Source organism: Brachyistius frenatus, unplaced genomic scaffold, assembly GCF_029030835.1.
Source record: "Brachyistius frenatus isolate BFR_SWC_R1_liver_20210118 unplaced genomic scaffold, ASM2903083v1 Contig_15, whole genome shotgun sequence".
NCBI classification, from domain to species: domain Eukaryota; kingdom Metazoa; phylum Chordata; class Actinopteri; family Embiotocidae; genus Brachyistius; species Brachyistius frenatus.
The window spans coordinates 1,480,641-1,506,677 of NW_027210614.1; the positions used below are offsets into that span (position 1 = coordinate 1,480,641).

Sequence of the window (26,037 nt, forward strand, 5' to 3'; positions counted from 1 at the left end):
AAAAAAACTAGGCTTTAACTGTTTACTGTTAACACCCTGTCTTATTGAAGTCAGAAGCACATCTTTACCCGTTTTGCACTTCTGTAACATCTCAGTCCATAAATTGAATGATTGGATCTGCAGGATCTATTTATTTGTAAGTTTTTTTGTAGATGTTCTACTGACAAAACCTCAATTTGCATGTCCTGGTCCTAAGCAGTCTCTTTCTGACAGACATCAGTAATGACCCCAGTCTGAATGGCTGGTTTTAAATATTTAAAACCAGTTTTCTCAGAAGTGCTACTCATTACTTGGCTGCATCGACCCTGATTTATAATTCAGGCTAAATGGAAACTGGAGCCTCACAACACTCAATTAGTCTCAGTGGAAGACAACAGAGGGATTACACTAGTCAAACATCCAGTCGTTGACACGCACACACGAAGCTCTAAACAAGACGCACGAAACGGAGCAGCCGAGGAAAATCTGGGGGAGACTAAATGAAGAGACCATATGGTGTACGAGGATGATTATCAAAACAAACCAGTGGGTGGATCGCAGTGGAACAGGAAATGCATAAAACCACTCCAACAAGCACGGAAGGCCAGATTAGTCCAACGTAAGCACACAACAGAAGAATGCTGTATAAAGAACCTTGTATACTGAAGTTTTAGTGGTTTGTAACATCTTTAATGAAGGATGGGCACCAACAGAGTACACGGCCGGCCTTCATGTACCTGCCTCAAGGCCAGATGATTCATTACAAGCAACAGTAGGGGGGGGAAAAAACACTGTCTTCTCAGTACACAGCGAAATATAAGTAGAGTGCTGTACTGTATATCAGTACCACGTATGAGCTTAGCCTCTTTTCACCAATTGATCTACAAAAGAACTATTTTAAAGTTGGATTTAAAGTTGCAGGTAGAAAACCTAAATTTAAGCAAACTTAGATCTGAGATAAGAAAAGCCCTGTCCACCGCAGATCACCGTCACAGTTTGAAGGAAAATATTCAAGTCATAAATTGCTTTAATGAAGGTTGCACAATCTGCAGCTTTCATTTTAGAAATGTTGAGAAATGTGCTGCTGGATCCCAAAGACACTATGTTATGTACTTTGAGCTGTGGTGGTTGCTGTTAAAGCGGTGGGATTAAATGGCTGTCTCCTTAAATATGACTGAGTTTGTGGAGTAGAAAGAGATGATATGAGGATTCAGTGTTCCCCTGCTCCTACATGTGTTTTGACTTTGTCGCCTCAAGAGAGCACTCAGTTTTGAGTTGCTCATCTGCACTCTGAACAACTACTTTGATACTCCGTGCTTTAATTACATAAACGGCCAAACAACATTCTCCTGTTACAGAAAAATAACATTTATAGCATTAAACCCGTTCCGTGAGCAGTTTTTCTTGTTTAAAGCCCCAGTGGATGCTGAAATACGACGTCGTTAAAATGACTCGCTTGTGTTGAAAAATAGGCCCGATGGTGCTTCAACAAAACACCCAAAAGCCTTAAAAAAAAAGAAAAAAAAAAGGCCTGTGGGGATGAGCAGGCTAGCGTACATACTTCCACCATCATTGCTGTGGCTGGAAGAGACATTTGTGAGTATAGGTGGTCTATCAGTAGGTGTCCCCAACGTGTCATTTTCTCTTTTAGGTTTTAGCCCTGTAAAGAAAAGGAGAACTCGTAGCTGCCGTATGACATCAACAAGAAAAATATTGCGCTTGATTTTTAAGTTTTAGAGCAAAGCCACATTTCAGTGGATGGCCGAGCTATAGTAAGAAGGGAATAAATAGTAAGAAGTTCTACGAAATGGGCAGAAAAACCTTACATGGCAAATTTTTCAATGATGGGTCTGCTTCCCATTAAACCAAACTGAGGCGAGCCCAGCCACGGACCGAGAAGAGCAGCGTGGCAACTAGCTAGACCACAGCAGAGGGAGATATAACATACTACACGTATGTATGTTGACATACAGGAACGAGAGACCAATTCAAATGTGTGGTAGACCCAAGACTCTGGGGATGATTCTGTTGTTTTGGTACATTGTGCACATTGTTCTGCAGGCCAGTCCACTGCGGAGAGGCTGCCGAGGTTTTCACTACGTGGTGTCAGTGTATTAGAAGGAAGCAAGGTAGTCTTCGGACTGCACTTGATTAGCAAACTGCTTTTTGCACAATCCTTTATTTGAACAATAAACAAAATAGAATGCTGGAGGCTTGAAATTAACAGACAGTATAGATTTTGTTTGTGGGTCAGTATCCCAACAATTCCCAGCAGACAATAGTGTTAGGAGCACATACTGAAAAGACATTATTGAAGCATTTCACCAGCACACTTCCTGACCAGCCATCAGACACTGAGATAAAACTGTACAACAGAAAGCTCAAAGTGTCCGTTTCAAAGTCCCAACTTCCAAACATTCTTGAAAAGAGGAAAGAAAATATGCAAATCCAACAATGTCACAATTTGTGCAGAAATGACTACAAAGCCAGCAGCACAACTGAACTATAGTGAAAGTTATAAGATGTATCAACTGTCTAAACAGCATGCCATTTCCTGTGTGCGATGAGCCGTGGATTGTGATGAGACATGGCAACAAGACCTCGGATGGAAAAGGCAAAATAAAGTCAGGATTTAAATTGAATGGAAGGCAGAAGGGCCCATTTAATGTTGTCCTTTGGTTTACCTGGGAAAAGGTTTCTGACTTTGAAACCCCAAGAAAAGTCAATCGACACGATGCACCACATAATGTTGGCCAAAAATAATGCACGGAATAATTCAATGTAGAATTTTGCTAAATGTTACTTAAATTCAATTTCAACTTGAAAGACTGAACTAATCAGGCTTTGTGAACTTACAAACAAGAGACGCACGTTAAATGAACTTAAATCCACGTACTGCTCTTAAAATAGAGGAACGATTCTTTGATCTCGCGCAGTAAAACTCACCTGTGGACTTCAATAGAAAGGTTTGTGTGAGAAACTGAAGTCTGGATGAGACAGCCAGGAGAAATTTTTAGATAAAAGGTTTACCTAAATACTTGAGCTGAAGTGTTAATACTGACAGTCTGACATTGGCTGTTGTTATTCAATGAGTTTTGAGTTAAAAAAAAAAGAAAAAAAAAAGAAAAAAACCAAAAAAACAATACAAAATTAAAAGAAAAAAATGACAAAAAGGAAATAAATATCAAGCAAAGAACTAGTTCAATTTTATTTGTTGTTGTGCTTAAGCCTGTGTAATTTCTTTTCAAACACGAATTCAAATGCAAGCATATTTTTTCTGAAGGGAGCGAGAGCATTAGGACATCCAATAAATGATCAATGACAAAAAGAAGAAAAAAAAAAAAAGAAAAGAAGAAAAAAAGACATCTTTTAGTAACTCAAAAAAAGAAAGAAAACAAAATCAATGAATTTTCCAAAAATCAATATTTTCAACAAAAGCAAACACTATCTCCTTTTGTGCGCATGTCCGGGGTCTTCATGCAGAGCTTAGCACAGGTGTAGTCCCACTTCCCCTCAACTCTGTTTCCCTCGACTGGGAGGAAACGTTGAGCCACAAAAGAGTAAATACAGGTGTCGGGTACATTCCCTTAACTCGTCACAGACATTAGACTTGGAGTTGCCGCCTGATCAGGGATACACTCGAACACGGAGTGGAAAAACATCACACGTTGAACCTAAGGCAGCCCCCGCTTTCTGCTGAGTTGGGGGGTAAGAGGGTTGGTGTGGCTCAAAACTACACTGATAACCCACCAATACACAGGTGGAACCTTTAGACAATAAACAACAAAAAGAAAAGAAGAATGGCTAGAGAAGGAAATGTACAAAGTAAACAAGGGCAGGGTTGCAGTGGATTCGGTCCTGATTGGTTGCCACTTTGACAGTGCAAGAACTGACTCTAAAAATCGGCACAGTCCTTAATTACTCAAAAAAGTTTTCAGTCAGCTAGATCTCTTCAAATGATTTTTTTTTTTTCCCCATTTGAATCTAGATATTTGTAAAATATGCATTTGCCTGTCATACTGTAATCATCAATCAGTTTATACTTTGTGCACAGAAGCTTGTTTGTTATTAATTCTAAAGCGCATTAATATTTTTTAGATAGTCGTTCTAAATCTAAACCCAAATACCATAACAAGGATCTCTCAAAACAAGGAAGCTGTTCAGTTCCCATTTAATGTTCCCCTAGTCCTTTTTTTTTCCTGTTTTTGATGGCTCAAGTTGTACCTAGACTTCAAAGCATCGTAAAAGTGAGAAAATGAAGGAGGAGTTGGTGGAGGCAGAGAAGAAAACAATCTGGCCTTGGGGGGAGAGACTCATGATAATGCTGGTGCTGGGCCTTTTCAATGCACGAGGGCAGATATCAGGCTTTTAAACTGCTGCAAATTCATGAGGCCAACAGTTCCCTTTTACTAAAAGGCAAATACTGATATTTCTAGGTCATTTCCTTAAAAAAGGTCATTTGAACAAGAGAATTACCCCAGCAGTCCACTTGCAGCCTGTGGTCGACAGTTCTTCCTGTGTGAGTGAGTCCACTGTTCGCCATCTGAGCCAAGGTGTAGGCTCAGTCAGAGGTGAGCGTCAGGTCCTAACCTGTGACCCCAACCCCACCTCTGTCTATTCAACAGTCCTTTCTTGCTGCTTTAGAAGTAAAACAAAAAAGGGAAAAAACCAAAAAAAACAACAAAAAAAAAAACAGCAGTGGTGCAGAGAAGAGAGAGCAGTCACAGGGAAATCTTTGTGAATGCAGCTTGCTTCTCTTCTTCGGAAATGAAAAAGGAGACAAGGAAAAAGGTGTTGGAAAAGCTGGTTCTCAGGAAAGCGGGGACAGGAGGGAAGAAGAGGAAAAATCTTGCAAGAGAACAAGTTGGGCAGTGTTCCTGTTCATTAGTTTGGTGTGTGTTCGTGTCATGTTGAGATGTACTGTACTGTCAACGAGTGCATTTTGAGCATGTGTGGTCTGTGTTTGTGAATATATTAGGTTTTCTTGCGTGTATGTTGGGATGTGTGCGTGTATGTTGGGATATGTGTGTGTGTGTGTGTGTGTGTGTGTGCGTGCGTGCGTGCATGTGCATGTGTGTTTGTGTTTGTGTTTGTGTCTACAGCAGGTCGACGCGGCGGTAGTACAGCAGGTAGGCGGTGCGCTCTGCAGTCTGCTTCACCACCTGGTACTGGTTGATGACCTTCACTGCCTGGTCGTCAATGCGCAGCCAGCCGTTAAGACCAATGTGGAAGACATCCGTGGTGTAATGACCGCCTGTCGCGCTGTTTCCATGGTGATAGACAACTGGTAAAGTTGAGAGACAAGGGGGAGGGGGTGAGACATTACAGAAATGTGGAATTATATATTTAAAGGTTTTTACTATTCCATGACTTCAAAGTTGAACAATGTAGTGTGAACAGTGACTAGTCCATATACACATATACATATATATATATATATATATGTCTATATAAGTCTTACATGTCTTTAGAATTAATTATATTTTATGTTATACATATATATATATATATACACACACACACACATATATATTTATAGTTGTTTATCTATTTATAGTGTTTAGTATTGACACCATGTAGTGTGGTGTAACTAAAATAATTTATTATAGTATATATATTCATCATGGTATGGGATGTAGATAGATGTAGAGGAACTCAATCCAAACATCAAAGTTTATCATAATTACCATAATATAATAATAACACAATGCACATCACGGTGAATTGACAATATATTACAAAAACATAGAACTATCACAACCCTCTGCAGCAGATGCAATTAATGTGCACATAAACAATGAAACACAAACACACCTGCAAAGAGCCTGTAAGTTCTTTGGCCTTTCACAACTTTGCTTCGCACTCCAGAGGACAAGAGATCTGAAAGGAAAGTTTGGTTATGAAATTCCCTGATTAGAACAAGATGTTCCAAACCACTGAATAAACTCAAATGAAATACAGACTGTGTTTCACCATGCCAAGCTTGAGTAAATCGTTAAACAGAGCTCGAGACTCAATTGAAACATTGTTTGATAGATTATATAAAAAGCTTTTATCAAATGGGGAAGAACAAAAGTAGCAATTTAAGTGGTTTATGTTGAAAAACTGCAGCAGCAACCTACATACGACCATTTTACTTTATGAAACAACATTTCAAAATTTGAATCCACAATATAATAGGCATCTAAAAACTGAACTTCATTTCAGAGTCAGTATTTGCACATAATAGTGAATAAACACATGGGGATTGCAAAGTTCACTGTAACACTGTTCTGATTCATTCGGAACTTCTTGTCTTCAGCTATCTTACTTTAGCTACGCCTGACAATGATTGTGTAATCTGATCCAATCAGAATGTAATGTTGCACCAGATTCATGCGCCACTCCCGAGCTGAGCAGATAAGTCATTCCTATTAAAAACAAATCTCTGATTTGTCTTTTTGTAAATCAACATGAGCAAATAAAAAAGGATCCTCTGGGGAGCCATGTTTTGCCCGGGGTACAGACACATGTATTTTTATTGGCCAACTCGTGGAATAAATTATCCACGGTAAAAACTAAGAAGTTATTTGATCACGTTATCGGGGCTAGAGCTCTCTGGGTGTCGTTAACGGGTGACAGCAACTTTGGAAAAACACTTCAACCGGTTTTCAGTGGTATGACTGGGAGCATACCTTTGCTGATTTCCAGGTCAACGGGGTAATCAATATTCTTCGTCAGTTTCTGGCAGCCTCCAGTCTTCTCAAAAACAAATCTCTTGAGATGCAGCACCAGCACGGGGGGCAGCTCTTCCAGAGTTACCCTCCGACTTATCTCGATCTGAAAGCGAGGACATAACGATGAGGAAGACATGTAGTCAGAGAAAATACTGTGATGGTAACAAAATATCAAAGAAAAGGGTTTACCACTTTAAAGACTCACATAAGTTTATTGGAAACTTAAAACCAAATGAATTTCTTCTAAACAGAACAGGAACGAACAAATCAAGAGGTAACATTTTGTTGGAAACACAAGAGCCCTTCAAAGCTATGACTCATAAATCGCATTATAAAAGCACTATAGACAAGTCAAGCTGTGGACCAAAGGGAACTGTATTTAAAATGGCAAAAAATAAAACAAAATGGTAGGTTTATCTATCAATTAAAAAAAAAACTAACTACAAAGATGTCAATAATACAGATGTAGTGCAGATGTTCCCTGCACTCGTTGTTTCACCTTAATGTTCAAAGACTGCAGTTTTCGAACAGTTTGGTATTTTCTTCAGTATTTGTGAGGTCTGTACTGAGGCCCAAGGCAACACTCGCCATATTTGTGAAGACAATTCAATAAAGATGCATGTATTTCTCAATGGGTGACCAACATTACTCTCCATGTGTGGTAAACTGTAAGTAGTGCAACGATTTATTACACAAATCACAAACATCGTTATGCACTTTATATATACATATTTTTTTGCCAATAAATAAACTCACTGAAGAATTGTGTCAAGAGCACAAATATAACAAATACAGTGTATTTATGAGTTAGTAATTTGATAATGTGCATCACTGATCTTAAGTAAACCGCCTCCTGAAAGTGCACGTTGTGTTTACCTCTTGCTTGGTTTTAGAAGTGTAGCCCTGGACCGACTCTCGAGCCACCAAGGTTTCTAGAGCCTCCTGGACTGTACGGATCTTCTCGGACTGGATGTCCAGCTGCAGGGTAAAGAAAGGCTGCAGAGTGGCCGACTCTTTAGAGTTTTGTTGATACACCACCGATCTGAGAAACAAACAGACCGTTAGAATCTTTTTTTTCTTTTTGAAGATAGTAAGAGACATGGAGGCATGGACCGATCAAGTGGTGTGAATAAAATGGCTCTCAGTACTTGCATAACCTTTTTTTTTTTTTGCAAATATGATCATAATATGACAATCCGTGACCACTTCACGGTATTCCCTTTTGCATTAAAAAAAAAAAAAAAAGTTTCATCTATAGCACTTCAAGACCTCCCAGCTGACAATGGATGATTGCAGATAACTGACCGTGTTGTTCCAAACTCAGCCTGAAGATTTACAAGGAAAAACACCCCGCATGATAGATGCTAAAACACTTAAAATTATTTTCAAATAATTGTTGAAAGATTTCTCAACTCAAACCAATTAGTGTGACTAGTGTTTAAAAAAAAAAAGATCCATGGGTTATATCCAAGCTCAGTGGGTACACACACACCACTCTCTCTAAACATACACTCCTGTATTTCATTTCTCCGGGCGCAACCATTTCTGAGAAAATAATCCTTTAAAACAGTGTAACCAGCGTACACCAGGACTGTGCCAGACCAGAACCTCATACAACATATTATTTAGGCAGTCTGCAGCCCCACAGGTCTTTAACTTTCCAATTTGTCTGAAAGTTAAGACCTTTGTTTGTGGATGGGGGCCCCACGTCTTGCTGTCGTGACTTCTGACCCACAGCAGGCTGTTGTTATGAAGGACTATACGTGCTTGTTGGAGAAATAACGTAAAACTGGAGGTGGCAGACCACTTTGTGACGCCAACAGAAACGGAGGTTAAAAACCTCAAGTCCAGAGCAGCATAACAAGCCCAGGATGCACAGCTGAAGCTGAACTTTGTTTTACCCGTGGTTGGTGTTTTAACTGTGGATGGAAGCTAAAACCAACAGAAGATACTCCCGTGTTGTAAAACTTCATGAGAAATATTTTCTGTTGACAGAATTCATTATTTCCACATCACCTCATCTCGACCTCTCTGTCAACGTACCTGATGTGTCCACCAAAGATATCAGTGATGGGTGTGCGAACAAAGTCAGCTTGGCGAGTGATAGAAGTCTTGTTTCGGGGACCCACTTGCTCCCACTCATCCTCACTACCTTCCTCCTCCTTATCAGCAACATCCTCCTCCACACCAGGCTGTGACTCTGGTCCGTTGGGTGTAGGAGATTCTGTTAAAAAAAAAAAAATACAGGCTTCAGAGGCAAATCTAAATACTTCAGAGACATGAGGAAAGTTAAATTAACTCCTCTCCTGAAGTCGTGTTAGTTTAAAAGTTGCAGGAACTAATTATCACTTCACTCTATAGATTCTGGGACAATTAGACGATAATATTATTATTAGTAGTAGTATATGTCATTCTGGAATTTTTCTTTATAAGAACCTTCAGGAATACAGTCACATTATTATGCCATTTCATAATTACTTCTTTTTTATTTAATTAAAAACCAACAAGTAACATAAAAACTTCACAAACCCGACAACAGAGGCAATTTAAAACAGAGAAGGGCAACAATATGCAAACAATGAATCCAATTAGGCAGTAGACTTATCTACAAACACCTTATCGGCCTTCTGATATGGTATTAACAGGTAAGTGGTAAAAGCTGCTTACTCTCTTCCTGAGGCGAGATTAGTTTTTTCAAAGCCAGCATCTCCTCGTGCAATCCATTGAGTGTGAAGCCAAGATACTCCTCCGCATCCTCTTGTCGACCCTGAGAGCAGAGGATAAGGACACCGGCGCAATTAATACACTTGAACAGGAATATGTCTTCTGTCAAATAAAAACGCTGGTGTGCACACAGGAATGTGCAAACATTCATTGACTGAGGTAGACGGACTGGAAAGTGTGTACAGTGAGACTGGATGAGCGGGAGTCTCATTAGATATCAAAAGATGACCATCTCATTTCAATAGTTTCCTCCACGGAGTCAGCATGTGTAACACATTCAATTCTTATATTCAGACAAGTTGTCAAATTCTGAACTGAAAAATGTGTTTAAACAAAAACAAGACTCCTGACGCAGTCTGTTCCCGAGGAAGAGCATTCAATGTGTGGACATTACAAAAACACCCTGACGCATTGCTCTGCAGTGAATATGTAATGTATGCAGAGGCAGCACAACTTACCTTCTCAGAAAGACTTGACTTGATGAGTGTGAGCAGTCTATAAATGTAAGTTGGTTCAAAAGGTACTCCAGGCCGAATGTCTTTTACGACCTTCTCACCAACGGCTGTGGACACATTTACACAACATCAGTGATGCTGACAGAAAGTGTTACCAAGTGTCTTTTGTCACGCCGTCTATCATCTTACCTTGTTGTTTGGGTTTTGATGGCACAGGCATATTGTTAAACTCATTCACCAGCCTTACACTGCCAGACACAAAGAAACACAGCAGTCATGTTTCTGACCACAACACATTTCACAAATTTGATGTCAACCTGCAGAAATGTTACTTACAAGTTGTCCATCATGGGTGTGGAGGTGCAGGATCTCTGCGTTTCATTATGCAGAGGAATGGACTTCATCAGGTGATACATGGGCGGGCATGCAATCAGGGCCTGTAGGGTCTGAGTGCTCAGAGTCAGGGATGAAAACAGCATGTAGGAACAACTATTTGCTACGCTGTTTCTAACTTTGATATTAGTGGAGGAGTAAGTTCTAATGTAGGGAAACCCCAGGTGGTCATCTTAGTACCTTTTCCACTGCCAGTATTTGCTCGACTTTGATAACTTTCGCTTTTCACTGGAAACAATTCTCCCTCAGTGCGACAACATGAAGTCACTCTCAGTGCAACACACACACTTAGTGAATCCTTTTCGTCAGCAACCAGACACCACAGCATGGTTTTGTGGGTTACCATTAATGCAGTAGTCCAATGAATGAATGAAAACAGAATTATGGTCATTTTGGTGGCCTGGCTATATAACAATGGCAGTTTTTGTGCAACATGACAGCATGACGTGTTGCACGCAGGGATTGTGACGACTCTGTGACCAATCTGGTCTGTAGTGTTTTCACTTCACATTTTAGGATCGGCTCAGCTCGCTTAAAAACCTTGATGGTGATATCTTAAAATTCACAGATACGATCTACAATTTTGTCCAGCGGAAGCATTAAAAAATAATAATAATAATAATAATAATTTTTTAAAGCATGTAGAGTTAAGTCGGTACCGGCATTGGAAAGGAGGATTTTGTAACTCAAAAAAATTGAAATGTCTTGAATGAACCAAAGCTGTGAAGTTTTCATTCATTTCCAGAAAGCACCCATAAAAAATATGAACCCTAACCTATTAACATGTTCTGAGCTTTCTAGGAATTCCCCTGACACAGCTGAAACTCGCTTCTAAGAAAGTCACAGGAGAAAAAAAATATTCACAGTATTTTTAAAACACAATTCCTTGGAAATGTGACAGGATTTCTCCTTTGTTTCATTTGACATATTACTAATATACAAGTAAGCCATCTTATCTGCAGCCAACCATGTAAATGAAGGACTAAAAGAAGCTGGTGCAGCAAAAAGTTGCGAAAGGATACAGCGTTGATATAGCACCAGTTTCCCTTGTTGATCAGTCCTCTCGGCTGCAAAGACACTGGTTTATGTATCAACTTCACATTCTCAATAAGTTCTGGGGATTCAAACAAACACAATATTTGTAAACAAGTAGCCTTGTACAACTGCAACAAACAATGAAAGCATAACTATGACTGAATACTTTCAGTCAGAGTAATATAGTGCTAAACATGAAATCACCCCTGAATCACAAGTACATTTTCATTTTATCAAAAATGTTCCTTCTTCCATTGCTACCTCTTGTGATAAGAGCACAAGAGACTGTCTGAATAAGAACAAGAACATGTTGTACCACGCCTAGGAAGGGAGACAGTCATTTACAACACAGCTCCCATGGTAACGTGGACGGACTTTTACACAAATGATTTATGAATTAAAAAAAACATCATTAATTTCGCTGCGACTACGAGAACAATGACAAATACAAATCAGACCATATAAATACCAAATAAATTATGAATATGCTGAAGCGTGTGCTTCGTTTCCCCTGTACTTTCATAACATGTACTTAAGTTAATCATTTTACTACTGCTTTAAAAATTTAAAAAAAAAAAAAAAAACAGTATCCACTGCATAATCAGAAGAAGCCAAAGCGCTCTATAGAGCTTCTATCATTTTAAACTGACCTATTTCTCTTGTGTAAACGTATGTAGGACTGTTAATTATAACCCATTTATTGCACCAGTGCTTCACTTTTTGTGAAACTGTGTTATTTAATATATCCTCAAGAAATGAGGTTTTGAAGCAAGGCAGAAAAAAATTAGTGGATCATACTGACTCACTTCTCTGGTAGGAGAAAGGTGCAAAATACTGATACTATAATCTGTGCAGGGAAATCCAGCCTGAGTAACGTGAAGGAGAGCAGCTAGTTTACAAACTTATTTCTGTGTGTATTACTTTACACAAACATACAACACCTGTGGTCAATTCATTGTTTAGTAAATGACTATATAGCTGCTTATGGTCTGTGTTTGTAATTTTACACATCTGTGAACTGCGCTACGCACACAGGTGTGAAAATATCAAAGTAACTTTTCATTGCTGAGGCAAGTTTACAAGTTCACTGATTTCTTTTTTGCTGCTCCATTTCAATCCATCAGTGATATAAACTGTACGAACTGAAAGTCTGTGGCTCCACGCTGGCGTAATTCCAAGTAAGTCTATCTCTTTCGAGTTCCAATGGAGCTAATACAGACAAAGCACCATCAAATAAACACATTCAAATCAAATTGTTTTGGAACTAAAATGCAGAGTAATCAACAGTGGGGATAAATTTCCATCTGCCTGTAATCGCATTATCCATCAGTCTATAGTGTTCTTGCTATGTCACACCATTATCCCACAGAAATAACAATTAAGTTGAGAAAGTCAACATAACCAACGGCTACTTTGACTTGTATGTAATTCCAGTGGTTGGAGTGTTTTAAAACATGTGGTCTGAACCGATGTCTGTCAAGCTATGAAAACCATGTTCTGCAGATAAAAATACATCCACAAGGTTTTCTGGTTCTTTCGCATGCCGAACTTAAAATTTCCATCTCAAAAGTAAAAACATTGTTGCTGTAAAATTGAACCTTTGCATCTCAAGTTACACACGATATGTGCCGGGTACCTCCTATTTGAGACAAATGTGTGTTTTTAACTCAACGGGATTGTGTTCAAAGTGGAACTCAATCCAGTGTCTGGGTGGACAAATAAATGAGGTCTCTGGTGAGTCTCCAAACCCCTCTGAGACAACAGTTGTACAACAACCCAAACATGTGGATGTACACACAGTATAATCAGCTTCATCCAAATAGACAAAACTGACATCCTGCTTATTAAAGTCTACTTGAATAGAAAAAAAAACATTTCAGATTTGGCACAACAAAATACACAACACAAAATTTGGTATCTTGTATGTCTACAAGTTGTTAAATAAAAGCTCCCATCACACTTTGTTGTGGTGGTTGTTTGTGTGTTCACTCCAAATGATCCTTCTCAACATTAAGCCAAACCACAATTGTTTGTTTTCCAGCCTGACTTGATCAATGAGACATTTGAAGAAGTTATTTTCTCCTTTTTTAGCAAAAAAAAAAAAAAAAAAAAAAAAAAAAGATGCTGTTTTGTGAAGGTTGAAGCTACAACTCTGAAAACTCTACTTTAGAAAGCACATTTTTGGTTTGTGTCAAGTGAACATGTCCATATGAAACAAAAACAGGGTATTCACAAGGCATCATCTTTTTCTTTTGTTTAACAGTGGCCAAATTCAGTCCAATTTGCAGCTGTTTGGCTTATTAACAAATGCAAACTCCATCATATTTAAATGTATCTAAACTGAAATAATGACCCAAAATAACAGTCCAATAACCACCTACCAACAACCTAAAATATAAAATTGCACCCAACGCACATTTGAAGAGAACTATTAGATCTATAGTCCAGAGGAACACACATCTGCAACATGAAAGATGAAAGACCTGAGAGACCGAAATCATCCACCTGTTTTAAGATGGTGTGAGCACTGCAAGGCATTCCTGGTCTACTTATAATGCTGCAACGAGATAAAGTGGGTTACACAAATGTGACTTCATTTTTGACAGCTATTTTGGATGTAGTACCCCATCTAGTGTTCATGTCTTGAACATGAGTGTAACAGACCTCTAACCTCTATTTGAGGGAAGGTGTTACTGAGCAATCTGTGCAGTTCAGACTCAATACATAATGAATTTGGGATAATTAGCAATGATTAGGACATTTTCTCAGTCATCAATCGTACTCTTCCTGAACATCAAGTGTTTAAAAGCTTATGCTCACTTAGCAACAGGAGCAGGCACAGTATAATTATCTCAACATCGCCACCACGTGGAGGAGAGTGAATTTAGGAGCAGTCGACATGTCTCTTGCAGCAAAACACTTTAACTGGAGATGACATAAAAGGCTATGCTAGTTAACATTTAAAAAATAATACCTGCAAGTTTAGGGGCCATGGGATCCTCTGATACGTGGACAGGGCCTTCTTTTACCTCCCCCACTTTCTCAGGCTGCTCTGGCATAGCGAGGGAGGGAGACACGACCTCCACAACATTCTTTACCTCCACAAAGGCCTGAGGGCCCCCGGGCAGAGGCTTGGAGTTGTGAAAGAGGCTAGCCCAGGATTTGGGAAGATTGGCAGTAGGTGCAGCTGGAATTGCAGGCGAATGCGCCTGCTCTGTCACTACTGGCTGGGCAGCAGGGTCTGGGCTGACCGGCTGAGCCTGGTCCCCACTCTCACAGTCTTCTTTGTGTCCATCGGCACTGACAGGAGTTTTAGGCTCTGCTACCCCATTGGCCACCCCACTGTCTCCTACTTCCCTTCCTTCAAGTTCAGTAGTCGTAATGGAAGTAATGAGAGAGGGGGTGGCCACAGCAGCTGAAGGAGGAAGAGGTGATTTGGAGCGGGGGCTGTGTACAGTAACAGAAAGTTCAGGGCTCCGTGGAGCCAAATGATCAGGCTGCTGATCTGCAGTCCTCGGCCCCTCTGTCATTCCTCTGCTTTGAGAGGACGATGAAGAGGAGGAAGTTGCATTGTTGCCATCTGATAAAGAGGCAGTTCCACTTGTTAAGTCCAAAGAAGAGTCATCAGGGCTATCACAAGTCCTCTGATTGGCAGTGGATGTGGGGGCAAACTTGGCTGCTGTCACAGCAGCTGTTGACGTTGCCATGGAGACAGGTCCAGGGGTGGAAAGTTCAGCCCCTGACAATGCCTTACTGTCCACATCCTCGGTACTGTGGTGAGGGCCACCGAGTGCATGTCCGTTCACCAGTGCTGTCACAGGCGTTCCATCAGCTGAACCGGCGCTGCTGTTGCTGTTGCCAGTCGACGGGTCCAGGTAGTTGTAGTACCCCGGCGGTCGCTTTTTCTTTTTCTTTCGCTCTCGCTGTCCCAGGCTGCCAGGGAGTCCGTCCATGTCCTGGCAGGCCTGGTGGTTGTCCAGGGCTGAGGCCTCCGAGTCAGGTCCATCCATTGAGTCGAAGTGGGCTCCGTCAGGCACATCAGCTTCTGGAGGAGCTGTCTGTTGAGCTTTCTGGGCCGACTGGCAGCCGAGGATGAACTCTGGAGCCTGTGGGTTGAGGGTGCTCGACACCTTATACAAAGGATCGTTCACCCCAATAGCCTTGGACTCCATCACCTCGTCAACACCAAACTCAATGCGCTGATAGTCTTCTGCTGTAGATAACATTTCAATCAATTAGAAATACAGAGCACTGTCTTTAGATACAGCCTAAAAGCCTATTTACAAAAAACAGACGCTTATATTTTTCTCCCTGCAGCAGAATTTGATATAAAATCTTTATTTCTGAACAAGAAAGCCATCACTAAAGGGGGTCGTGGGAGCTCTCTGACAGGATCAGACATAGCAACAAAAAGAAAAGAAATTCCGCTGGACCTATTTTTGTCGACTACTGTTGTGTCTATCCTAAAACCGCATTCCTTCTGGGCTCATGTGAATCCCAGAAGCGGGGTGATTCAACATTCACAGTTAGGCCTGGAGAGGACATTACTGTCTTCGGGCTACATACTCTACGTCATATTGTGATAGTGATTTTCATTTTCAAACAAGTAGCAGCAGATCACCAAATGGTCAAACTTGGAAAGCTGTGATGTGCATGTGGTTCTGAAAAATGTGTTAAGTGCCCTGATTTTTTTAGCAGCCTGATAAAACTGTGTCAATCAAAATTCTGAATAAAAACTAAATGAGAATCACTGGAGGCTATGATTAATAAAATCAGATTTTGGTTTTCCTTTTGAAAAAGCAGGACAGTTTGTATATTTTGTTCCTAATCCAGCTAAAACAAAAATAAATGTACAATATTAGTAGTCAACCTCTTTCTGCTGTTTGGTGCTCAACTGTCACAAAAGAAAAACCTTCAACATGTACTATCCCTCACTGAGTTTGTATTTAGTAGTGTTGAAAAGGTTTATTATAAGATGTGTTTGATTTGTCTTTAGAAATAATGCTGAGACCAGGTCCTTCCTGATATAACCTGTAAGGATGATAGACAGAGAGTAAAAAGGCACAGGGGATTTGTTCAAACCATATACGATAAAAATATCTCTAAAGTCACTCAACACAGATCGGCTTATGTAGCTTTAACTAATTAATAATGAGAGATTAAAGGGATGATGGCTCTTTCCTAAAGGACCACACATCGGTACGATTTTAATATCCAGAATGTCTTGAAAACGCAGTACTTTTGACAGCATTTTAAAGTGGAACTAACTCTATAGCAATATAGAACAATTTAAAACAAGTAAATCATGTCATTATCACAAAACAAATACTTTAATGTTTAGTTCAAATGTGTTGCATGGCAGCTTAAATAGTAAATTATTATGCAGTGAGAGGCGCGAAGTGCAAAGGTGAATAAACAGGAAACATTAGTAAGTGCAAATCAGAAAAATCATTCAAGTGACTTTCATCCTGACAGCTGATTGGTCCCCTAAACTGTAAACCCTGATGTACTGCAGGAGTTAAAACAGCAGTTACTTCCTCTACTGGGACGAGAGGATATTCTGTTAGTGTTACATTACTGTAAAATGCATTCACCAGTAAAACCTTCAAAATGTAAGGATAAATATGTACACACATGTTAGCAACCACATGAAACCATCACTATGCCCTTAGTAATAAATAAGCTGTGATTGTTAATCATTTGACAAGTCAATCCGATCTTAATTCAATTTGGATCCCTGCAGTAGTGAAAATGCATTAAATGCAAGAGAAGATAAGATACTTAAAGAGTATCTTGAGCATGCAAAGCTCTACAGATTTTACCAACAGGCAAGAGAAAGAATACAGGCGCAAAGTTTAGAAAGCCACCAGTTTTTGAAACCTGGATTTTCAGTTTTTACAGCAAACGTACAACAGCGAGTCAAGCCACAGGGTGTCAGACTCCTCAACTCACCGCAAACCTGCAGTCCCATAGACTCCATAATATAAGGTACAGCAGGAGTGCAGTAACTTCCTAAATAATCAATACAAATCAAGGTAAGGCAAATGTCATGTGCAAAGAAAGGTGGCTGCTACAACATTTTGAATTTGGTGGCCCAAAATTTAAAGAATGAAAATGGTATTCTTAAAGTGATGAATTAATTCCAAACAATAAATACTGTATGCACAAATATGTGTAAAAAAAATAAGCACGTGAAAAGCATCTTCCTGCCAGGAGACTCAGGTAAGCTAAGCCTGAGCTTCAATCTTACATTTCAAAGACCTGCTTTGGAAAACTACTTGATGTCAAGAGAAAAACCATCTCCTGAGATAGCGCAGGGTATTTTGATGCCAATACATTTTTAAGAGAGAGAAAAAAAGTACCTAATCTAGCAATCTAGTGTGTGTGTGTGTGTGTGTGTGACAAGTACATACCAGAAGACTGACTGACGCACGGGACTTTGTCATTGAACGGAGGAAGCTGTAGAGAAAACAAAATTACGAGTTGAAGAAACATTTCAAATATTTAACAATTCAACCATATTTTTGAGACGAGATGAAGGACTGGCAGAGGATCGAATACTAATGTTTAAAATAACCAAGCTTCATAACAGGGGACCATTATAACCCAAAGAAGAATTACAATACGCAATAATCGTTCTGTCATTTTCACTTAATGGTGGTGACTTTGTCATAACATGTTTTGGCAACCTGAAGCCTAAATTCATGAATAAAGTATCAGGAGTAGTGTTTGGGAACAACAGAGTTCAAGGGAAATGTAGTTCAAATATTTTGCCAGTCAAAATATCTTGCTGACCAGTGAAGTTCATTTCAAAATGAACTTCACTGGTCTCCCATTTAACAATGATTTATCAACGCAAAGACAACTAGTAGTATTTTTTCTTTCTAATGCATCTCCTTACCTCAACGTAACATCGTGGCGTCACGAAAAACTGATTGATCTCATCAGGGCTGAATTCCCCAAAGATGTACTGTGGGAAGAAATCAATACAACCATTAATTGAAAATAGTGACAATGCAGTACATGCACTTTTCTCAAACTTGTTTTTCCTCTTAATTCCAAATTAGGAAACTGCTCTTGAATGGCCTGACAGACCAAAAGAAGGAGGACTCTCTAAACGTGATCGTTAGTGCATCAGCATTTACCATCAACAGTCAATAATGCACTGTGAAGGACAGGTCTTTCCACCTCATAACTGGAACCCATTCAAAAGGTGCCGTCATTTGATATCCAGCTACTAGGGCTCTTACAAAGGTCTGTCATCACCCAGCCACTACTGCAATGCTGCTAGCTTGTGCAAAGGTAGAGCACAGCATGAAGTGATGAGTCACGCAGTGTTATACATAAACCATGAACTCAAACAGCTGTGATTTGATACCAGGGACTGTTTGTTCTCAGTAAAGTTGTGAACACAGGTTAATACAAAACACCCTCATCCTAAAAAAAAAAAAAAGCCAAAGCAGGTGTATATACTGTTGTAACTTTATGGACTTTTGACAGAATTAAACCAAGAATGTGGTTTGAGCCTCTTAAAATGACAGAGGCATTTGACTTGTGTGCCAGTGAGATTAAAAACTACATGGATTCAGACACCCTCTGCCAACTAGAGCTCCTCATGTCAGGTGAAAAATCTGGAGCAGAAAATAGTCAATAATTAAATGATGAATCACTTAAGATAACAGCATGGGTGGCTGACTGCACACTAAACAGTGCTTCATTTCTCAGAGACGCATCATGAGATATCTGTTCCTCAACAGTGACCACTGAGGTGACCTGACTACTCTGGTTTAACTTTCACCAGACATATTTCCTACAGGGGAACTACAATGTGTGTCAGTTTCTTGCTGCTTTAAAGTGGGGACAGCCTGCCTTTAACCAAGATAACCACTTATTCTGCTGCAGTATCACAAACTAAGATATACAATCTCAACACAATTCACATGTTAAGTCATCCAGTACATTATGTAAAAACCTATTTGTTGCATTTCATAAATAATTTGCTACTTTTGATATTGGAATCATTGTTTGAGTCACTTTAAAACAAAAGTGGCAAATATGAATTAGTTTAAGCATCTCAAATGTTATGATTTGCTGCTTTTGTCTTATATGATTACACACTAAATAATTCTGCCTTTTGGACATTTTTTTAAACAGTTGTATCCTTTGGGTTAACCCAAAAGACATCCTGACACTTGACCAAACAGAACTCCCTTTGTACTCAGATGAATCTGTGTTCACAATTTTATTATTAGAGTACCAATGTGCTAATAAATAGGCATTGGCACTGTAATCAACAGTTGGACAGGGAGGAAGATTTACAACTTAATAAGATCACTGAATAGCAGGATACTAAATCTCTCTTCCCTCCTCTTCAGTTGCTCATGGTATTCAGCCAGAAGCCTACATTGTTTTTGTTTTTTTCTGTCGTTCCAAGATATAATAGCTGTCAATTAATTTTCCATACCATCAAGTGTGGTTTCGTTTCGACGCTGACCTATGACCCTTAAAGCTTCAGAGGAAGCGCCACACTGTGACAACCAAGTGGCCACATGTGCACAGAAAACAAAGCCACCGAGAAAAGGTGAAATGAACTCGCTAGCCATGCCGTTAATCCTCTCAGTGCAATAAACAGTGGAACGTGAAAGGGTAGGCACAGAGAAAAGAAAGTGCAGCTCAAGCATATGTAACTCTTTGCAAACGAGGCCCCACGCGAGGGCCCACATTGCTGAAATGGCAGTACAAGCGACAAACAGCCAGCCGTAATCCAACGGCCTCGGGATGGCTAATACAATTACAACAGAAAGAATGTCCCTTTGCCTCTTTCTGCAGGCGTGCCACACGTACCATGCTAAGCTTCCCTTGCTGTTGGTTTGGACTGTGGATTACAACAAATTAGCCATCTGTATGATTTCAGCACAGTTTCATGACGACACCACACACATGTGCGCGCTGACACGCACACCCAACAGGCCTAGAGAAAAGGGCCTGGAACAAGGGCCTGAGTAGTATCACAATGTGATATGTATACTTTATCACGGTGACTTGACTTTTAGTGACACTATGCCTTACGGATTTCAAGCATGACAATGCAGAACAGGATGATCGAGTGTCTACATCATCATTGACACTTATTTGTCTGAGACTTTTCAGCTGGAACTGATGTTATCTACAGATATGAGCCATTTGTAAAAAAAAAAATTTAAAAATTTAAAAAAAAACAACTTGCTGTCAATCCCAAATACACAAGAAACCCCTAAAACTGACTTTAGATTTACACAAAGGTGGCTTATATATATATCCACATATAGCAAAATGTACAGACGTAAAAATGATACACAAGTAATAATCTTTTTAGCTGCATCACTATCACACGATACAAACCTGGGTGGCATTTAGAAATACTAACAGTTAACTAGAAAACTCTTGAGTGTTTTTAAAATAATGGCCTTTGAAATTTTACTGATGGCCCCCAAAAACAGATGCTGCTTTAACAATGCATGTGCTGTAACCATACCAGGGTATCGAACCAGCACTTCTGTGCTTGTTCTCTTAAACTGGTCAGCAGAGTTATTAATGGACAACTTGGCATGAAAATGCTGCAGCGCCAGGACAAATACGGCCAGACTAGTTTTCAATGAATGCCTTTGTCTGCATATTGGTGTGAAGTAGAATGACAATCGTAGAAAGGAGTCATTTCCATGTATTTGCCTGGAAGACAGGTAATATCAGTTACTGATCAGGCAGTAAACCATAAAACCATCACCGATTACTTTTTAGTTATCTGAACATTATGATGCCTGTTGGACTTGGAAGAAAAAAAGAGTGATACTGGAATGACAATTTCTCCCCCCTGCGCCTGATATTAATGATCCCGTGGACGATTAGCAGTTACATAGCAGTTAGATTGAGTGGGTAAAGCAGTTTCTGCTGTTCCCTCTGTAATCAAACCTCAACTATTCCCCATCAACTACGAAAAGCAATGAGCTGCCACAGCCCAACAAAACAATCTGCTATACGTGTGATATTATGTTAAACCACCAACATTTGTAACCGTCTAGTGCTCTCATTGATATAAGTGGTGTAATCAGTGTTGTGCAAACTTTTACAGGAGATGATTAATTAAGAAAACTTTGTATAGACTACTTGATCATGAAAATAATCTTTAGTTGCAGCCATCACATTGTGCTGTGCACTTCAGTGTGACGTGTTCAAGGTAACACTAGCATTTTTTTTTTTTTTTTTAAACAGCAGAGGCTGCTGGAATTCACGTCAGAGGTTTGATGATGTGTGAAAAAAAGAAAGAAAAAGAAAATCGGGAGCAAACAAGATATCAGGATTCATACTTTGGAGATTTTTAATGTCTGCACCAAATGTGTTGGCAATCCAATGTATTTGCGAATGCATTTAGCATGTCTTAGCAGAAAAGGTTGTGCAACATGGATGACTCCGATTTGTTTATGCGTACTGTTTCCCCAAGACGGGTGGTGAGGATTCTTTGAGGGATCTCAAAGGAGACATTACAAAAACAGTGATGTTGCAAAAACAGTTTAAAGTTACAAAAGTCTTCCAATTCTACTGAACAATTTATTCCAAACTACAATTAGCAAAACCATTGTGGTTTATACTGCAACATCTGGGAGAAAGCACCTAGTTCACACTGCAGCGACAAGTTGATGAGTTTAGATAGGTAAACCACACTTGCGGTGTTCAAACAGAAGGAAAAGTCACCTAAATGTTAAGTATGGTTCCTTACTGTGTTTTTAAACATTGTTGGGAGAACAATCTATTTCTAAAAAATGGCGGTTATTAGCTACATGGCATATTTTAAGGATTATTTTTATTCGATAGACCCTGCAATAGTATTCTGAATTACGGACTAAACGGTTGCCTAAATTATTTACTGCATATCTCTTGGAGGTAACGGCACCTAATCTCCCAATTTTTTAAATTAAAAAAAAAAAAAATAACAAACAAAAGAAAAATCACCAAAATCCTTTATCCAGTAGGCTCTCACAATTGGAGCAGCTTTACTAATTAGCCAAAATAAAATAAGTGATATACTCCTTTTAGGTGTCTCACTTGCTAGATAATGATTAATCTTCAGCAAAATTGTATCTGTAGTTGCAGATAGAGAGCAGCGTTTCCAGAATGATCTGTTTGCTAAGTTTCCACTCAGAAGAGTGAAATCCCTTTTGCTGCCGTTATGTTTTGTTCTGCCTGTGATTTTTTTTTGGGCTGCTCTACCTATTTTATTAACTTCGTTCTTTTGGATTCAGCTAACCTATCATCTCTTCTTTTTAACTGGGCTCACCTACATGCTCGTCATTTCTCTGAGTAAATCGGCATGACGGGAAAACTATCATTTAGTGTGACATCAAACCGAGTTTTTGTAACAAACAAAAAACCAGACCAATCTAAATAGTTGACAGTGGTCCAACCCCGCCGGGCAACATTCAGGGGAGGACCCCTGTCTGTCAAGGCTTGAGACCATTTTACAGCCCTTTCTATGCTACGCTATTCACCAAAGACATTTAAAAAGAATCTAACTAGAATTGCCCCCCTCGCCCCCATCATGGTAAAATAGCAGACATGAGCATTCATTTGAAAGGATAAATATTCTTTGTATGAAAAATGCTGAGCCAGGCTTTCACTCAGCTGGATAGTGAGCCAATAGAAACGCTCAGTTTGGGAGTCCAGGAAGAAGTGTGAAAGCATTGCAGAATTAAGATTTCAGTGAGGTTTTCCTTCCTAACCTCGTTAGCCATGTTCCGTTTATTTGACTGTCCTCCACAAGTTTATCTCGATAGTGCAAATAATTCCATTTTAGAGTTTTTAATTTTTTTTTTAATTTATTGTATTATGTGGATTTTTGTCTCAAGTAAAACTTAAATTCAGTCAGATAGCAAAAAAAAATAAAAAAAAAAAAAACTTCAGACCTGGCATGGTCTCTCTGCATTGGATAGCCAGACCTCAAAATGGGCCTTCTCCCCCTCTCCTCCTCCTCCTCTCCCCTCCACATGACAGCTTAGCTTCCACAGAAATGACTCCAAACTCACGTTGTTACTCTTCAATCTCAGTCACGTCTCCTGGTCACTGGCTGCGTAACAACACGCGCGGCAGTGCGCGAGCTCAATCCCGCTACTAGTCGTGTCAAATCAATATTCGCTATCAACGGAGGCCCACGCTGTCGCATTTGTATTTAGCTAACCAGCTAGCGGACTAACTGCAAAGTGTAAAAAAAAAAAAAAAAAAAAAAAAAAGAAAGAGCACACACCACCTGTGCAAAGCTGCTAGCGCGCTAACAGCTCGCGCAAGAAAGTATCTTACGACTCGCGCACAAAACGGCAAATTGTCACATGCAAAAAAAAAAAAAAAAAAAAAAAAAAAACGTGCTACAAAGCGAGTCAGAGCGAAACTAACATTTTATTTATTTATTTATTTTTGCTGTTATTTTTACCAGTTGTGGAAAATCTGGTGTCGGGAGAAAAAAAAAAAAAAAAAAAAGGCCTGAGAGAGCAGGTGGGCCGATGTGCACAAAACGCAGCAGTTTTCAGCCACTTTTCCCTTCAGAAATAACACGTGACACGTGCGGGATCTCACGCTAATGCGGCCCGGACATTAAATGAAGGACGCTTCGGTGTTTGGGTTGTTTTGTGTGTGTGTGTGTGTGTAAAGCGGCTGTCACGGTGTGAAGGAGCTGCAGCACGGCATCGCTGTGCTCATTTGAATGGAGGGAGACCTGGGGCCTGTTAGCTAGCGTCACCATGCTTGGTGGTGTATCAACGGGGCTTAGGGGGGCATTAGCAAGCACTTTTTTTTTTTTTTTTTTTTTTAGTACTTAAAAGATTTTCAATGACACGACAAGCCAGATGTGTTTAAATAACAGCACGCAACGGACCAAAAACGCCACTACGGCGTAGTGCGAGTTTTGGTCGACGTACTGTGCGAAAGAGGCGCGTTTATAAAAGTCCACAAATAACAAGTTTCAACGCGTTCAGCAGGAGTTGTTTTGCGGGCTAATGTTAGCCGACTAGCTTAGCTACCTGGTTGCTGTAAGAAGCCATGCTCCCGGTGAGAATATCTCTCCTCCGCTGACAAGATGAAAACTCTCCCGGGAAGGTGTTATAGGTTTGTAATGACAGCTACAAAAGGTCTTCTACTTCCACGTCATTGTCATTTTTGCCCAACGTCGTCCTGGCAGTCGATAGTTTTTTGATCCATGCAAATGTATCAGCACTTCATGCTGCTCGCCTCGCCGTCACCGCCATTTCCGTCTAGCATCTTCCTCGCCTGCTAGCCAAAACCAGCGCGCGGTTGTGGCAGCGTGAGCTCGAGGAGCGACGGCAAACACTTCCGGTGGTGTTCGGTTCGAGGACTTCAAAATAAAAGTCTTCACCTCGAACCGACGATCGTCCCCGTGATGCACTGAGACTTGTGGGGCACACGAGGATGGAAGAAGTATTCAGGTATTTTATTTAAGTAAAATATTATTAACGCACTGTAAAAGACGTGCATTTAAAACTTTACATAAGTAAAATTATTTAAGTGTTAGCAGCAAAATGTACTAAAAGTATCAAAAGCAGAAGTGCCTTGAACTTGTACTCGGGTGTTTGTGTTTGAGTTCATGTACCTAGTGACAACACATATCAACGTACCTACGGTTATTATCACATTATAGGCTATTTAGGGCTTCACTTTCACACAATGAGCACAGCAACTGTGAAGCTGTGGGATTTGTTATGTGGGAGTTTGATTAATCACATTATTTAATTTAACTTTTTTTTTATAAACATAAAATAATCACAGTTTGACACGGTGTCCCTTCCTGAAGACATGGCTTTAAGATTGGGTAAAAAGCTGAATCTGAATGTTTCAACTGACTTTTTGTAGCCATTGACATGTTCTTAATTAAATGGACATATTTACAAACAAACAAAAATTAGATCAGCTTAAGTCAGTGGAACCCAAAGCTTGTGGGGCCCATGCAGTCCTGACACTATGGGCCAGTTACCTGCTATGCCACAATGCTGCAAGGGCAATTCAAAGGATGGGAGTTAATCTGCTTCATTCAGTTTAGCGCCACTCAGTCAGGGATAATTATGATCGCTGATCATTCATTGGTAGGTTCTTAAAGTAACGTTAACTTTGAAGAAAGTGGGGGGACATTTATACTCTCAGTGGATTGGTGTTTGAGCTAATCACAGCCAGATAGATAATCGGCTTTCTTTAAAATGAATATTATATCTTCTTTATGACTTGCGTGAATACAGCTCCATGTAGCAGTATCTGCCCCGTGTAAATAAAAGGTGTGGAAGTCGGCATGACCACAAGAACAGTCACATGTTGTTGGTGACATTTATATTGAAATGTATCTATGATTCGGCGGAAATGCTGAAACTAATGTCGCGGACTAATACCACGCGCTTTTGATGGAAGCGTGACCGCGTGCGCCTTTCTGCCCTCGTCCTGGTTGGGGATTTAAACTCAAATTTAGGCTTTTTGAAGTTGAAGAGATTAAAAACAATTGTTTCAAATAAAATAATTACTTTATCCAGTTTTTAATGAATCGTATAGGTGAAGCTGCAGCACCTACATTTTTTTTTTTTTTTTAATCAAACAACACTGAACAAAATGCTGTCTAATTCAATTCAGTCATAAACACAAGTCTATATAACACAATACTTGCATTATAAATATAATAAAATACAATATTACACCATATCAACTGTGCATCC

The 26,037-nt window shown here is 39.7% G+C and overlaps 1 protein-coding gene across 4 annotated transcripts; it reads right to left on the bottom strand.

Annotated features, from left to right (window-relative positions):
- Positions 1-2,121: 2,121 nt before the first annotated feature.
- Positions 2,122-24,592, bottom strand: usp10 (ubiquitin specific peptidase 10). 4 transcript variants are annotated; one of them, XM_069693485.1, is made up of 15 exons: positions 24,346-24,592; positions 18,204-18,272; positions 17,716-17,761; positions 17,255-17,314; positions 14,277-15,512; positions 11,290-11,381; positions 10,211-10,320; positions 10,064-10,122; positions 9,878-9,981; positions 9,363-9,462; positions 8,739-8,919; positions 7,572-7,737; positions 6,654-6,798; positions 5,794-5,859; positions 2,122-5,263 (listed from the first exon to the last, which is right to left on the bottom strand). In XM_069693485.1, exons 1-15 carry the CDS (start codon positions 24,364-24,366, stop codon positions 5,076-5,078), a joined length of 2,643 nt encoding a protein of 880 aa, XP_069549586.1. In that variant the 5' UTR covers positions 24,367-24,592; the 3' UTR covers positions 2,122-5,075. The 4 variants fall into 4 exon arrangements, with proteins under 4 accessions (XP_069549586.1, XP_069549585.1, XP_069549588.1 ...); XM_069693484.1 differs by having other exon boundaries at positions 14,277-15,515; XM_069693487.1 differs by lacking the exon at positions 17,255-17,314.
- Between the last annotated feature and the right edge of the window lie 1,445 nt (positions 24,593-26,037).